General features: G+C 28.1%; 1 protein-coding gene across 1 annotated transcript in view; it reads left to right on the top strand.

Annotated features, from left to right (window-relative positions):
* Positions 1–331: 331 nt before the first annotated feature.
* LOC117181094 (monocarboxylate transporter 12-like) overlaps positions 332–13406 on the top strand; it is an 18537-nt gene continuing 5462 nt past the window's right edge. Inside the window, exons 1-8 of the mRNA XM_033373663.1 lie at positions 332–458; positions 581–707; positions 3561–3704; positions 4736–4863; positions 4948–5076; positions 7242–7551; positions 7833–7988; positions 8094–8285. Coding sequence (XP_033229554.1) covers positions 351–458; positions 581–707; positions 3561–3704; positions 4736–4863; positions 4948–5076; positions 7242–7551; positions 7833–7988; positions 8094–8285 — 1294 coding nt within the window. The 5' untranslated portion in view covers positions 332–350. The remainder of the gene's footprint in view (positions 459–580; positions 708–3560; positions 3705–4735; positions 4864–4947; positions 5077–7241; positions 7552–7832; positions 7989–8093; positions 8286–13406) is intronic.

Genomic DNA, 13406 nt, shown 5'->3' with positions numbered 1-13406 from the left:
ACTTAAAATTGGTAACTTAGTTCATTGGTGATTTCTTATTTCCCCTGCGAAAAAAACCCAGTTGATCTGATTCATGGATACGAGACACGAATTTTTCTCAGGTATTGTGATATCAATCATATTACACATCTCCCTATCTTTTGAACGTGTAAAATGAGTAATCATTTTAGATCGATAAGTACATTTAAAAACATCATAAGTTAGTCATAGTGATAAAACTTAGGTACATCCTCTTAAGAATTTTTGTGTTTCACTTCGCGAGTTATCGTGTATATAAATGAAGTGGTTGAGAGAAAAAGCCACAGTGATCCGCATATTGATGCTTGAAAGAAAAAAAATAAGGAGTTCAAATGGAAGGAAAAAATATTCAAAATATGAAAAAAAATTATGTCAAAAAAGCCGTGCCTCCAGATGGTGGATGGGGATGGGTGGTTTGCCTCGGATGTGGTTTAATATCGGTAAACATTAAATTAACTAACCTGATTAATAAATGTATCCTAAATTTAATTAAACTGAATTGAGTGAGTAGTAATTAGGAGGTTCATTAGTGATTAAATTACTGTGAAAAATGCATCTTCAGTTATCTCTAAGGTCTCTGGATCCATCCTTTGGACTACTTTTTGGTGACCTTCTGCGAGATCTGAAAATCGATTCTGTCAGAACTTCTGTCATTATAAGTGTACTCGATGCTAACATCAACTTTTCAGGTATCTTGGATTATTAAATTTTTATTAGATTTAAATTCACGAAACTGAAATTGTATCAGGTTTATTTTTATTTTTTATCGGAATGAACTTCAACTAATTTTAAGATTAGATAAGGCTGCAAGGTCTATTTAGAGTTGCATGAGTTTCCTCATACCAATGTTCAGACATTTTACACTCTTTCTCCTATTCCCCTTCAAAATAAATTAATGAAATTAATTAATGAAAAAAATTAATTAAAATTAATGAAGTTAATGAAAAAACAAAATTGTTGTTTAAAAGTTAATCTTTCTCGGTTAACAATAAACGTTTTTGTTGAAAATTTAACTATCTTCTGAATAAATTCGCGTTTCGGCTTGGAAATTAAATTATTTAGTTTTTAATTAAAGTTGAATCTTTTTTGTCTGAAAATTCGACCATATGATTGAAATTTTATTTTTTTTTGTAGAAGTTACACCTCGCTTAGGTAAAAATAAACTTTTTCGTTAAAAATTCAACTTTTACTGTTCAAAATTCATCTCCTATGGTTTAAAATTATACCATTTGGTTACAATTTTAATTAATTTGTTGAAAGATTGATTATTTTATAAAAAAAATCAACTTTTTTGTTGAAAATGCAACAGTTTTTGATTTAATATTTTTATTGAAAATTCGACCATTTGTTTTGAAAATCCTCTTTTTAGGTTGAAAGGTCAACAAATTGAACAAAAGTTCAATTATTATTTTAAACATTAAAATTTGTTTAAATCATTTTTTTTGTCGAAAATCCAACCATTTTATGTAGAAATTTCGCCCTTTTATATTAAAAAGAAATCTTTTTCCGCAGAAAACTTATTTTTCTTGGTTAAAAATGTATCCTTATTAGTTAAAAATAAACTTTTTGGTTGAAAATTTAACTGTCTCCTGAAAAATTAATCTTTTTGGCATGAAAAATCAACTATTTGGTTAAAAATTCAACTGTTTTGTTGTGAATTTGTATTTTTAGCTTAAAAGTTCATTTATTTGTTCCAGAATACATCTTCCTTGGGTGAAAATAGTTTTTTTTTTAAATAGAAATTATTTAAAAAAAAAATTTAATGCATTCTAAATAAATTTGACATGTGTCTTGAAAATTCAACTATTTCATTTCTCAACAAAGTTTAATTTTTGTTTGTTTGAAAGTTCGACCATTTCGTTTAAAATCCATCTTTTTGGCTGAAAATTTTAACTGTTTGCTTAAAAATTCATCTTTTTAGAGGAAATCACATCTTGATTAGCTAAAAATAAACTTTTTCGTTAACAATTCAACTTTTCGTATTAAAAATTAAACTGACATCTAAAAAAATTTATTTTTATTTTTTACATTATTTATATAGTATTTTTATAATCTTAGTCTTCTTATTTGTTTGAAATGTTGACTAATATATTTTTGGTTTAAAATTCATCTCTTATTGTTTCAAATTCTACTATTTGGTTACAGTTTTTAATATTTTGTTCAAGTTTTAAATATTCGGTGAAAAAGTGTTTTGTTTGGTTCAAAATTCAACTTTTTCGTTAAAAATTTAACTGACTTCTAAAAAATTTATATTTTTATTTTTTACATTATTTATATAGTATTTTTATTATCTTAGTCTTCTTATTTGTTTTAAATGTTTACCAATATATTTTTGGTTTAAAATTCACCTATTATTGTTTCAAATTTTACTACTGGGTTACAATTTAAATTATTTTGTTCAAGTTTTAAATATTCGGTTAAAAAGTATTTTGTTTGGCTCAAAATTCAACAAATTTGTTAAAAATGCAACTATTTTTGGTTAAGTTTAATCTTTTTTGTATACAAATTTGACCATTTGGTTGAATCTCTGTAGATTGGAAGTTCAAGTACTTTGTTGAAAATACTATAATTTCGCTAAAAATTGAATTATTTTGTTCTAAACTTCACAATTTGGTCAAAAAGTTTTTTTTCTTTAGTCGAAAATGTGTCCTTTTGGAATCAAAATGAATATTTTTTGGTAGAAAATGTACCATTCTTGGTTATAAATTTATATTTCTTGGTAAAAAAGAACTTTTTTATGACAAATTTAACTTTGTTCAAAAAATTTTATTTTTCTTTGTTTAAAAATTTAAACATTTAGTTGAAAACTTAAGAATTCTGTTGAAAATACATCTCTTTTGGCGAAGAGCCTTTTTTGTTTAAAAATTCAACTGTTTTGTTTAAATTTGTTGCTTTTTAAACATAATTTTTTCAATTAATAATTCAAAAATTTGATTGTAAATTCATGCATTTTGTTGAAAATTTGTCTTTGAGGTCGAATAAAATGTTTTATATTTATTCTTAAAATATTTTTTTTGTCAAAATATCAACACTATATTTTTAGTGAGGAATTCATCATTTTTATAAATTAGTCAGCTTCCATGGTTAAAAAGTCATCTTGCTTGGTTGAAAATGACCTTTTTTGTTAAAATTTCAACTTTTCTGATTGGAAATTCACCTAACTTTTAAAATATTTAACTATATGGTTGCAAATGTAAACTGTTGTGTTGAAAATTGATCTATTTTTCTTAAAAGTCTAACGATTTGGTTAACAATGTATTTTTTTATTGAAAATTGAACTTTTCGTTTAAAAATTAATCTTTCTTGGTTAAAAATTCAGGATTTAAAGCGTTTTATATTGAATTGAATTATTTAAAAGAATTTATTTTCCTATTCTTTCCCTATTTTCTGATAAATGAACCTATTTTCCCAGTCTTGATATCATTTTGGGCTGTGAGGTCCGTAATCGAAAAATCGAATTGAAGTCATTTTTAGCCTTTAAACCCTGTTATACAATTTCTCTAAACTTTGACATCCCATCTTTTCTATCTTTTTATTTACAGGTCTATTCGTTGGATACCTGTTGAAAAAATATTCCTACAGGAAGGTTGCATTTTTTGGCTCTTTGTTAAATAGCATAGGTCTAATTTTGACCTCTAGAGCCTCAAGCCTCTCCCACATTATTATAACTTACAGTATTATAGGAGGTAAAATTTAAAATTAATAAATATTCGTACTAAAAAGCAAGAAATTATTTTAATGTATTAAAAATTACGCATAGTAGGCGAAATGCGCCTAAAAAAGGGATTCGTAGCCTATCTAGATGTTAAATGAGTCGTTCAAACGTCGCTCTCCTATACTTCTCCCAATCCTGCCCTCTCCCCGCCCCCCCCCCCCACTTCAACTCCTCATACTTTAAATTTCGCTTCCGCTCCCTTCTTCAACTTCTTTCTCCTCTACTTCACACTCTCCTCAGTTCCCCATCAAACACTCCCCTTCCCCAATCTCCCTTCCACGACTCAACATTACTACCCAACTAGCCCTTCCTTCCCTGCCCTTATTTTCCTTCCACTCATTTCCCTTTCTGTCTACTCCATTAATTTCCCCCACTTCTTATTCACTCATTTTGCCATACTTCTCCTACTTCTCCCAAAATGTTCTCTCACATTCCTGCGCTTCTGTGTCCCCGTACTTCATTTACGATCATTATTCATTATTTCCCCTACTCCCTCATATTTTGACTATCACTTCCCCTACTTCCCGTCCCAAAATTTTTCCTTACTTCTACTTCTTCCCCTTTTTTCCATTCACTTTTCTAATTTCCTCTTATTTCTTCAACGTCTTCTCTCCTCATTTCCTCTTACATCCTCTCTACTAATTTCTCCTCACTTCCCCTTCCTTAATTTTCACTCTTCCAATTTCCTTCCCATCACATCCCCTACTTCCCTTCCCATCTTCTCTACCTCCCATTCCCTTACTTCCCCTGATTTTTCTAACCCTAATTTGCCCTACTTCCCCACCCACCATTCCATTTACTTCCCAGTCTTTCATTTCACCCACTTTTTCTCCCCTAATTCCACCTGCTTCCCTACCCTCTTTTCAACTCATTCCCCTACTTCCCCTTATATCATTTACCCTCCCAATTCTCCCATTTCCTCCTATTTCCGGCTAAAAAACCCTAAAATTTTTTCGATAATAATTTTAAAATATTTTTAATTTTTTTGATAAACAATAATAGGATTGGGTACTGGAGTATCACTTGCATCATCTTTTGTGGCACTGAATAGTTTTTTCGTAAAGAGACGAGGACAAGCTCTAGGTTTTTCAATGGCTGGAACATCTTTAGGAATGATGCTCATGCCCCAGGTAAAAAATTAATTATTAATTATTGAAGTTTATTGCGCTTTTCAAATTTATTATTATAGATAAAATTGATAATTTTTTGTATAGGTTGTCCAGATTCTTCTCAGAATTTATGGATTTCGTGGAACGACATTGCTAATTGGAGGTATTTCTTTACATTCTTTAGCTGGAGCATGTCTTTTAAGTCCAGTTCCTCTTAAGAGAGTTGAAGAAAAGGTAAATCCGATCATTATTAATTAAATTAAATTGTTTTTAATTTTCTCATAAACCTGTCTTTATAATTTATAAATCAAGTACCAGGAACTGCACGTGCGTGTAAGGCGCGTTCACTTCTTTGGGTTTTTATGTCCTGAAATACAAAATATAAACAATTAAAAAATTAATTTGAAAAATTTATGAAGCAATAATTGATATTTTTGAATTGAAAGCTTTTTGTATTAAAAAAAATTTATCAAATGAGGCGCCGTGCAGCTACAAAAAGTGTTTTATAGCCTATTCTATGTTTTATACCATTCCCCCTAACCTAACTTTTTCTCCTCTAACTGCCCCTCACCTATACTTTCCCCAGCTAACACCCCCCTTCCTCAGTTCTCACTTCCCATCATTTCAGCTCACTTCCCTTACTCCTCTTTCCTAATTTACCCTCATTACCCGTAGTTCCCTCCCCCCATTACCCCTCACTACCACTAATTACCCTACCTTCATATCCCCTCACTGCCCACTTTATCTCCCCCTCATTTCCCCTTACTTCCCCTACCACACCTCCCTAATTTCCCCTTTACTTTCCCTAATTTTCGTACCCTAATCTAGAATTGAAAATTATCAACTTTAAATAATTTTCGATTCAACCGATTAAAATTTCACAATTAAAAACTGAAAACTAAATTAGTTGTTTTAAAGTCAAACCTTTTAAATTCTAGAATTTGAAATCGTTAGTACATAAAAAAATAATAATTTAACATTAAAATTGAATAGGAAAGTCTTTTTAAGGAGAGGAAATAAATTCACCGTCATCCTCAAAGGTCAAAATGAAAAAATTTCAATTATAGACCTTACAAATTGAAATATTAAAAAAAAAAACGATCGAAATAAAAAGTATTGTAATTTTGAATGGGAAACTTCACAAATGAAAAAAATCGTGCTTCCGAAAGTTGAAAACGTAAAGAAAAGAAAATTTATTTAAAATTTAAAAAATTATTAGTGGCCAAAAATTGTGACATTAAATCCTTTTTTATCAGAACCTTTTAAATTTTCAATTGTTTTAAATAAGGTTTAATTGTTTAAAAATTAACAATTCTCAAATTGATATTGATACTATTAAAAATTTTGCCATATTAATTTGAAATGCAAAATGACTCATAAAAGGGAAATCAATTTTATTTTAGCTATCAACGTGAAAATGTAGAACTCTCAAATTAAAACTATTTAAAATTAAAAAAATGTATTCAAATATTATTGGATTATCAATTTTAGATAGTTTAATTTTTATGTATTTTGGTTTAAAAAAAAACACTTTTTTTGATTTTTTAAATTCAAGTCGTTTAACTATTAAAACTTTCTTAAAAATATTATTGAATCTTGATTTTTTCCAATCAAATATTTTACAGCATTAATAAATAATTTTTGTGAATCTTTAACTCAGAATCGAAGAATTTTAAGATATTACACAACAATAAAAAAAGAACACAAAACAATATATATAATCCCGATTTTTGAGATTGCACAATTTTAATCGTTCTAATTATTGTTTTTTTTAAGTTGGGTTTAATATTTTTAATATCTTTGAACATTCATAAATAAAAAATAAATCAATGTTCAATGTTTGGTTTTAAAATCTTCTCATTTTTGAGGTTTGAATTTCAGAAATCATTTTCTAAATTTTTCATTTTTTAAAATTTATTCTGGAGGCATTTCATTTCAATTATTAAAAATAAATACTTTAAATTGAAATATATAAAACTATCGAGTCTTTTAATTTTATATTCTATAAGTATGCTATGAGGACAACAAATTTAAAAAGCGGACAATCTTGTACGTTTAAAATTAAAAAAAAAAAAAAACGATTTAGATCATTTGAGTATAAAATGATTAAATATAAAACTGACTAAATGAATGAAATCAGAAAATTTCGGCTAATTTAACAGTGCAGTTTTCCTGAAATTTTTAAGACTTGAATTTGAAACTGCAAAATTGTTAAATTGAAAACTTGAAAAAAATAAGAAATTTCAAACCAATGTTAGTTTCAAGTCATTATAATTTATAATTAAAATCATAAAAATTAAAAAAGGATCAATATATTTTTAATAAGTATCATATCATATTAAAAAAATATTTATGAAATTGTGCATTATAATTTTTAAAATTATTATTAATAATTTTAGATCGCCAAAAGCTTAGAATCGAGTGAAGATTCTTCGACTCAGATAATACCAACATTTCAAGAAGATGACCCACTGTTGAAGCGAAATAATGAAAATGATACAAAAGTTGAAATATCATCTCTATCGAATGACAAAATAAAAAATTTAAACTTCCCCAGGAAGAAATCTTATTTCGAAATACTGAAAGATTTGTTAGGATTGAATTTTTTATCAGATTTAACTTATATGAATATTATGATCGGATTGTGTCTTATTTACGTGGCAGATACCAATTTTAAACTCATTACACCATTTTTCTTGATCAACATCGGTGAGTAGTCAGCAAATTTTTATTAATAAGTATCATCGTATATTTTTTTCAACTATAACAAAAATCGGAACCAAAACAGTGTATCTTTAAAATATATTTTTCTGTTTGCTTAAAAAAAATTAGAATAAACTTTTTGTTGTTTTTTTTGCTCATGATTTGGAAGGCATTGAAAGAGTCATATCTGCGAATAAATATTTGGTTGAAAATATTTTTTTTTAGTCCAAATGCTTTGGCGTTTTTTTCCCTCTTCTGGTTCTTTGTGGGCCCTTTTTGATTTTCAGGATTGACGAAAAAGGAAGTTGCTTTCTGCCTCTCTCTCACTGCTTTCATGAACATTTTGGCTCGCCTCTTCTTACCAACACTTTTTGAAAAGCTTGGATTCAAAAAAAGATCAATTGTTTGGATTTGCTCTCTCCTACTCGGAATCGGTCGTTCAGGTACAAAAGAATATTTTACAAATTTTGTTATTGTTTAAAATGAAATTTATTAACAATTTTAATTTAATGTTTTAAATTCTTTCAAATAATCATTTTATTCATTAGTTTTTGCAGAAGGATCCCACAACACATCTTTACTAGTTGTTACGGCATTTATAGGGTTTCTACGTGGTGTGATTACAGTAAATTTGAATTTGATAATTTCGGAGAAATGTTCTCTGGAAATTTTGCCATACGCTTTTGGATTCTTCATGGTACTCAAGGGCACTTTTGTCGTCTTCCTAAGTCCGCTAATCGGTAAGGGACTGTCCATATATATTACATTACTAAGATGAGGGGGAGGGGGTCACACAAAAAACTACAATTGGTTACCAGGAGGGGGGGGGGGGCAATAGAAAAACCTTTAAGAACTTTAATAAAATTTAGTAATATTCCTGGTGATAAGTTTGTTTAAAGTTAGAAAATTTTGCGAAAGGTTGCCCCTTCTTTCTCGTTTTTTAAATAATACTTTTTTTCCTTGTTTTCATGAAATAAAAATTTTTTTAAATGCGAACTGATTTTCTTCTGCTGAAAATTGAGTCACTTGGTTGAATGTTAACCCTCAAAGTGCATCCATGGTGAAAATCACGGTAAATTTCATCGTGGGTGTTGAACACCCCATCGTTTTTAATTATGTTTTGTTTAACCCCTATTGAATATTTTGTCCCAATAAAATTATCCGATGTAGTGTAAGGTATCTTTTATAAGGCAGAGTTGATTTTATAACCATTTATTTATTTCAAGTTTGTTAAAAAAATTATTGAAAAAAGTAAAAAAAATTGTTTTTTTTACCTAAAATTCATAACTTCATAACCTTCATAAAAAAAATATTGCAACATGGGTGCTTTTAAAAAAGATATTTATTTGCAGAGTTAAAAAGTCAATTTTATGATAAAGTGATGAATTAGATTTTTTGCTTATAAATCGATTTATTATTATAAAAATGGAGGAAATTTGACATGCAATACAAGAAATTTAAAAGAGACATAGGGTGAGTGACCCAGTGAATGAACACTTAAGGAAATCACTGATTACAACTAGTCCATTTCACGTTAGATTATACTTACAAAACTTTTGAAAATAGATTCTTAAGGGTTCAAATTTCATAATCCGATAAACAAATTTGGTTTTTACCAAAAAGCTTTATAAAAAATAATTAAATAGCGCAAAATTAACGAATACACCATTGAATGAACATTGTGAGCCAATGAATGAACAGTAGAGCACCAGTGAACGAACACTATAATCACTACAAATTAGAATTAGGATTTAGGTATAAAATTACATAGGTACGTTACAAAATGAGCAATTAAATAATGTAAAATATTAGAAAGTGTTGCGAAATCCATTAAATATATTATTTCAATAAAAACCACAAGACATTTAGATATAAAGAAAGGATTGAATACAAAAGTTGAACACAGAACTATGTTAACTTTTCCTCATTTTTTATTGCAATATGTATTTTTAAAACATTTCTATCAGTTCTTTTGACCTTACAAAAAATACAACTTTTCGTTTAAAAATAGATAACTCTTATCTAGTGACTACAATAGAAAAGTGCGATTTTTAGGACACTTAAAATTTGTAATACAACACCTTAGTATGTTACTTTAGGTTAAATTAGCAAATACAAATATAAATCAGTGTTGTAAAAATGGAAATTCTTTAAACATTTATAAATATATATTGATTAGTACGCAGTAGTACCTAGCACGAATTAATGTTTTTATAGTTAAACAACGTTTTCTAAATGCAAAAAAGCATTAAATTTCTAACCTCAAAGTTGCTTTATCTTTAATTTAGTTCGTGCGTACTTTTTTGATGTTCTAACCACAAAAATATACATTTAAACTATAACTATAAATAGTTTATATTTATATTTATAGCTGCGACATTTACAGTCACATTAATTGAAACAAACTTATTTATATGTAACGAAACAACATCCAGGTCTCCGTCACCTGTTGTTCATTCACTGGACCTGCGAGGTGACAGTTTTGCTCCAATAAATGAACACAACGTTCGTTTACTGGAACACGGACAATGTAAAGGTCCAGTACGTGAACACTCATTTATTAATAAAAAAGCGTACTTTTTGTGAAAAAACCTTGTGGGAAATTGAATAATAATATCTTACAACTATAACAGCACAACTTTTCTGCAGAAAAGGTCAAGAATTTTTTTTTAAAAGCAGTGTAAACAAGGAGTTGCTTAGGCCCGTACCTTATAGTGGTCGACGACTTTTTCACCATCACTTACCATAATCGATGATGCTTCACATTCAAGAAATTTTAAAAATTATTTACAATAATTTACTTCAATGAATTGTATATTAAACTCTTCAAAATTGATTTAAGATTTCAAATACATTGAAATTCATAAAGACTTTAACTTTGAAAGGTTATATTTATATATTTTTCGCATTAGTGTTCATTCACTGGTGATTGTTCAGACACTGGATCACTCACCCTATGTGTCAAAATTTGTCAAGTGGGCCACTTTTTTTATAGGTTGTGATTTTTCTTCTATAATTTTTCTTCTATAAAATAAAAATCATTTTACTATTGTTGCATAAATATTGATGAAATTAGCAACAATTTTTATAAACTAATAGAATTCGTTCTAACTTCTCAATTGATTTCAATTCCTTAGTTGACTAATTACCATAGCTCGTTTAATTACGAAAATTTTTGTAAACAAATTAGGGAACTCGCATATCATCAAAAGTTGTGCGTGTTTTCGTGTTGACGTTCCGTGCTCCATGCCGCGCAACGTACGATATTCACGACGTTGAAGGTTGCCACAGATGTGGATTTCAAAGTTGTGTAATCAATTAAAAAAAAACTAAAAGTCATAGTAAAAAAGTAAAAACATCTCTGGATTTGTCTCGGAAATATATAGATGTGGATTTTTTTTTTTTTTTTTGTAAACCCAGTTTTTAAACAATTAGAGCATTTGTTGTTCAGTGCACTGTTGCTCCGTGCCTGTAGATATGGATTTAAAGGAAAAAAACTAAGAGGCATGTCAAAAAAGTAAAAACATCTCTGGATTTGTCTTGGAAATATCTCAATGTGCATTTTTTTGTTTAAACAATTTGTTAAACAATTACGCCATTTGATTTCTTTCTGCAATTGTTATAAACAAAGTATGCATCGAATCATAAAACCAAGTGCACCATTGTATTCCTCTTTATAACAATTGCAGACAGATAACAAATGGCGTAATTGTTTAAAAAATTGTTTAAACAAAAAAAATGCACACCGAGATATTTCCGAGACGAATCCAGAGGTGTTTTTACCTTTTTGACATGACTCTCAGTTTTTTTACTTTGAAGTACATGTCTACGGGCACGAAGCGACAGTGCGCTGAACAACAAATGATCTAATTGTTTAAAAAATGGGTTTACAAAACAAAAATGCGTATCTAGATATGTTCGTGAGGAATGCAATTGTGCACTTGGTTTTACGATCGGATGCATACTTTGTTTATAACTGCAGAAAGGTAACAAATGGCGTAATTCTTTAACAAATTGTTTAGACAAAAAAAAATTTCACCCAGATATTTCCGTTGACGGAAAATCAACAAGAAAACACGCACAACTTTTTATGATATGCGAGTTCCCTAATTTTTTTACCAAAATCTTCGTAATTGATCGAGCTATCGTAATTAGTCAACTAAAGCATTGAAATCGATTGAGAAGTTAGAAAGAATTCTATTTGTTTATAAAAATTGTTGCTAATTTCATCAATATTTATGCAAAAATGGTAAAATTATTTCTATTTTGTAGGATGAATATATTTAACGATACATGCGGAAAATTATGGCGATTGTTTGTACCGATCGGGAGAAAAAAATTAATTGAGAGGACAATGCCAAAAACTTAAATAACAATAACGATTCAAAGAATGCAAATTTCGCAAAAATATTTTAGGGCCATTTTATTTATGTGGAACTCTAACTTATCACCCATTCCCGAAGAAAAATCACATCTCATAAAAAAAAGTGGGCCACTTGACAAATTTTGACACATAAATAACTGTATTTAAACAATTATATTGTCTTCAACACATCCACAGTCCGCTCTCGCATGATACGATGCCGTAAGTTATAAGCCATCTACAAAGAAAAGAAGTATGAAATAATCGAAAAAACAAATTATTTCACTACATATGATATACTTACGTTAAAAAGTAAACCAAAAATCAATAAAACTAAAAAAAATTTGCTCCAAAATTACTTTTTCACTCAATGAGTGCACACTGGGCGTCAGACACCCCACGATTTTTTTACCTCCACTTTCAGCAGCTGCTGCGAGTAAACTGACGCTTGACGCAGTATGTTAAACGACTTTACTTACAGTTAGTGTCTCCAACTAAAGCTAGATGGCGACTCTTACTTAATTTTTTCAAATTAAGTATTGTTGAACTAATTTGCTAAATATTCATTTGTTTCTTGAAGATTCATCTATTTTTGGATAACTTAAATTTAAATTGAGCCACTTGGTTGAATTTTATACTAATTTGCTAAGTATTCATTTGGTTGTTAAAGATTCATCTATTTTTGGAAAATTTAAATATTTCATTCATACAAAATTAATCTCTCTTGGTCAAAAAAATCATCTTTTGGATTGAATGTTAAACATTTTTGTGAAATTCCTTGAAATATCATTAAATCCCTTGAAATTTTTGGAAATGCTAGGAATTTCAAGTGAAAATTGATCTTTTCCATTTGGAAATTCATGTATTTTAATAAAAATTTGGAAATTTATCCTTTTTGGTTAAAAATGCAACTATTTGAATATAAATTAATCGAACTTGGTTAAAAACTAATTTCTTTGTTGAAAATTTATATTTTTAATTGAAAATTCTACCATTTATTTTAAAATTATACAGTTTTGATGAAAATTTAACTATTTCGTATAAAATTAACTTTTTTGTCAAAAAATAATATTTTCCGATTGGAAATGCAACTCTTTTGTTGAAAATTAATTTATTTTGTTTAAAATGAATTTTTTTATCTCATCTACTTAGCTGAAAATCTAACTTTAACTTTTTGAAAATTAATCTCTTTGATTAAAAAAATCATCTTTTGGTTTAAATGCTTAACACTTCCAATTAAATGTTCATTTTTAAATTTAAAAATCCATTTATTTTGTGAAACATTTATCTTTTACGGTTGAAAATTAATCTACACGGTTGAAAATTCATCCTTTATTGTTAAAAATGCAATTATTTTATTGTAAATTATTCTGTTCTGGTTGAAAATTAATTAATTCATAAAGAATTCATATTTTTTGGTTGAAAATTCAATAATTTCTTTAAAAATTCAACTGTTTTTATAAAAATTTCACTATCTGGTAGAAATTTAATTTAAAAT

The sequence above is a fragment of the Belonocnema kinseyi genome, chromosome 10 (assembly GCF_010883055.1).
Source record: "Belonocnema kinseyi isolate 2016_QV_RU_SX_M_011 chromosome 10, B_treatae_v1, whole genome shotgun sequence".
NCBI lineage: Eukaryota > Metazoa > Arthropoda > Insecta > Hymenoptera > Cynipidae > Belonocnema > Belonocnema kinseyi.
Note: the sequence above shows the minus strand (reverse complement) of the source record. Positions and strands in the feature narration are given on the sequence as shown.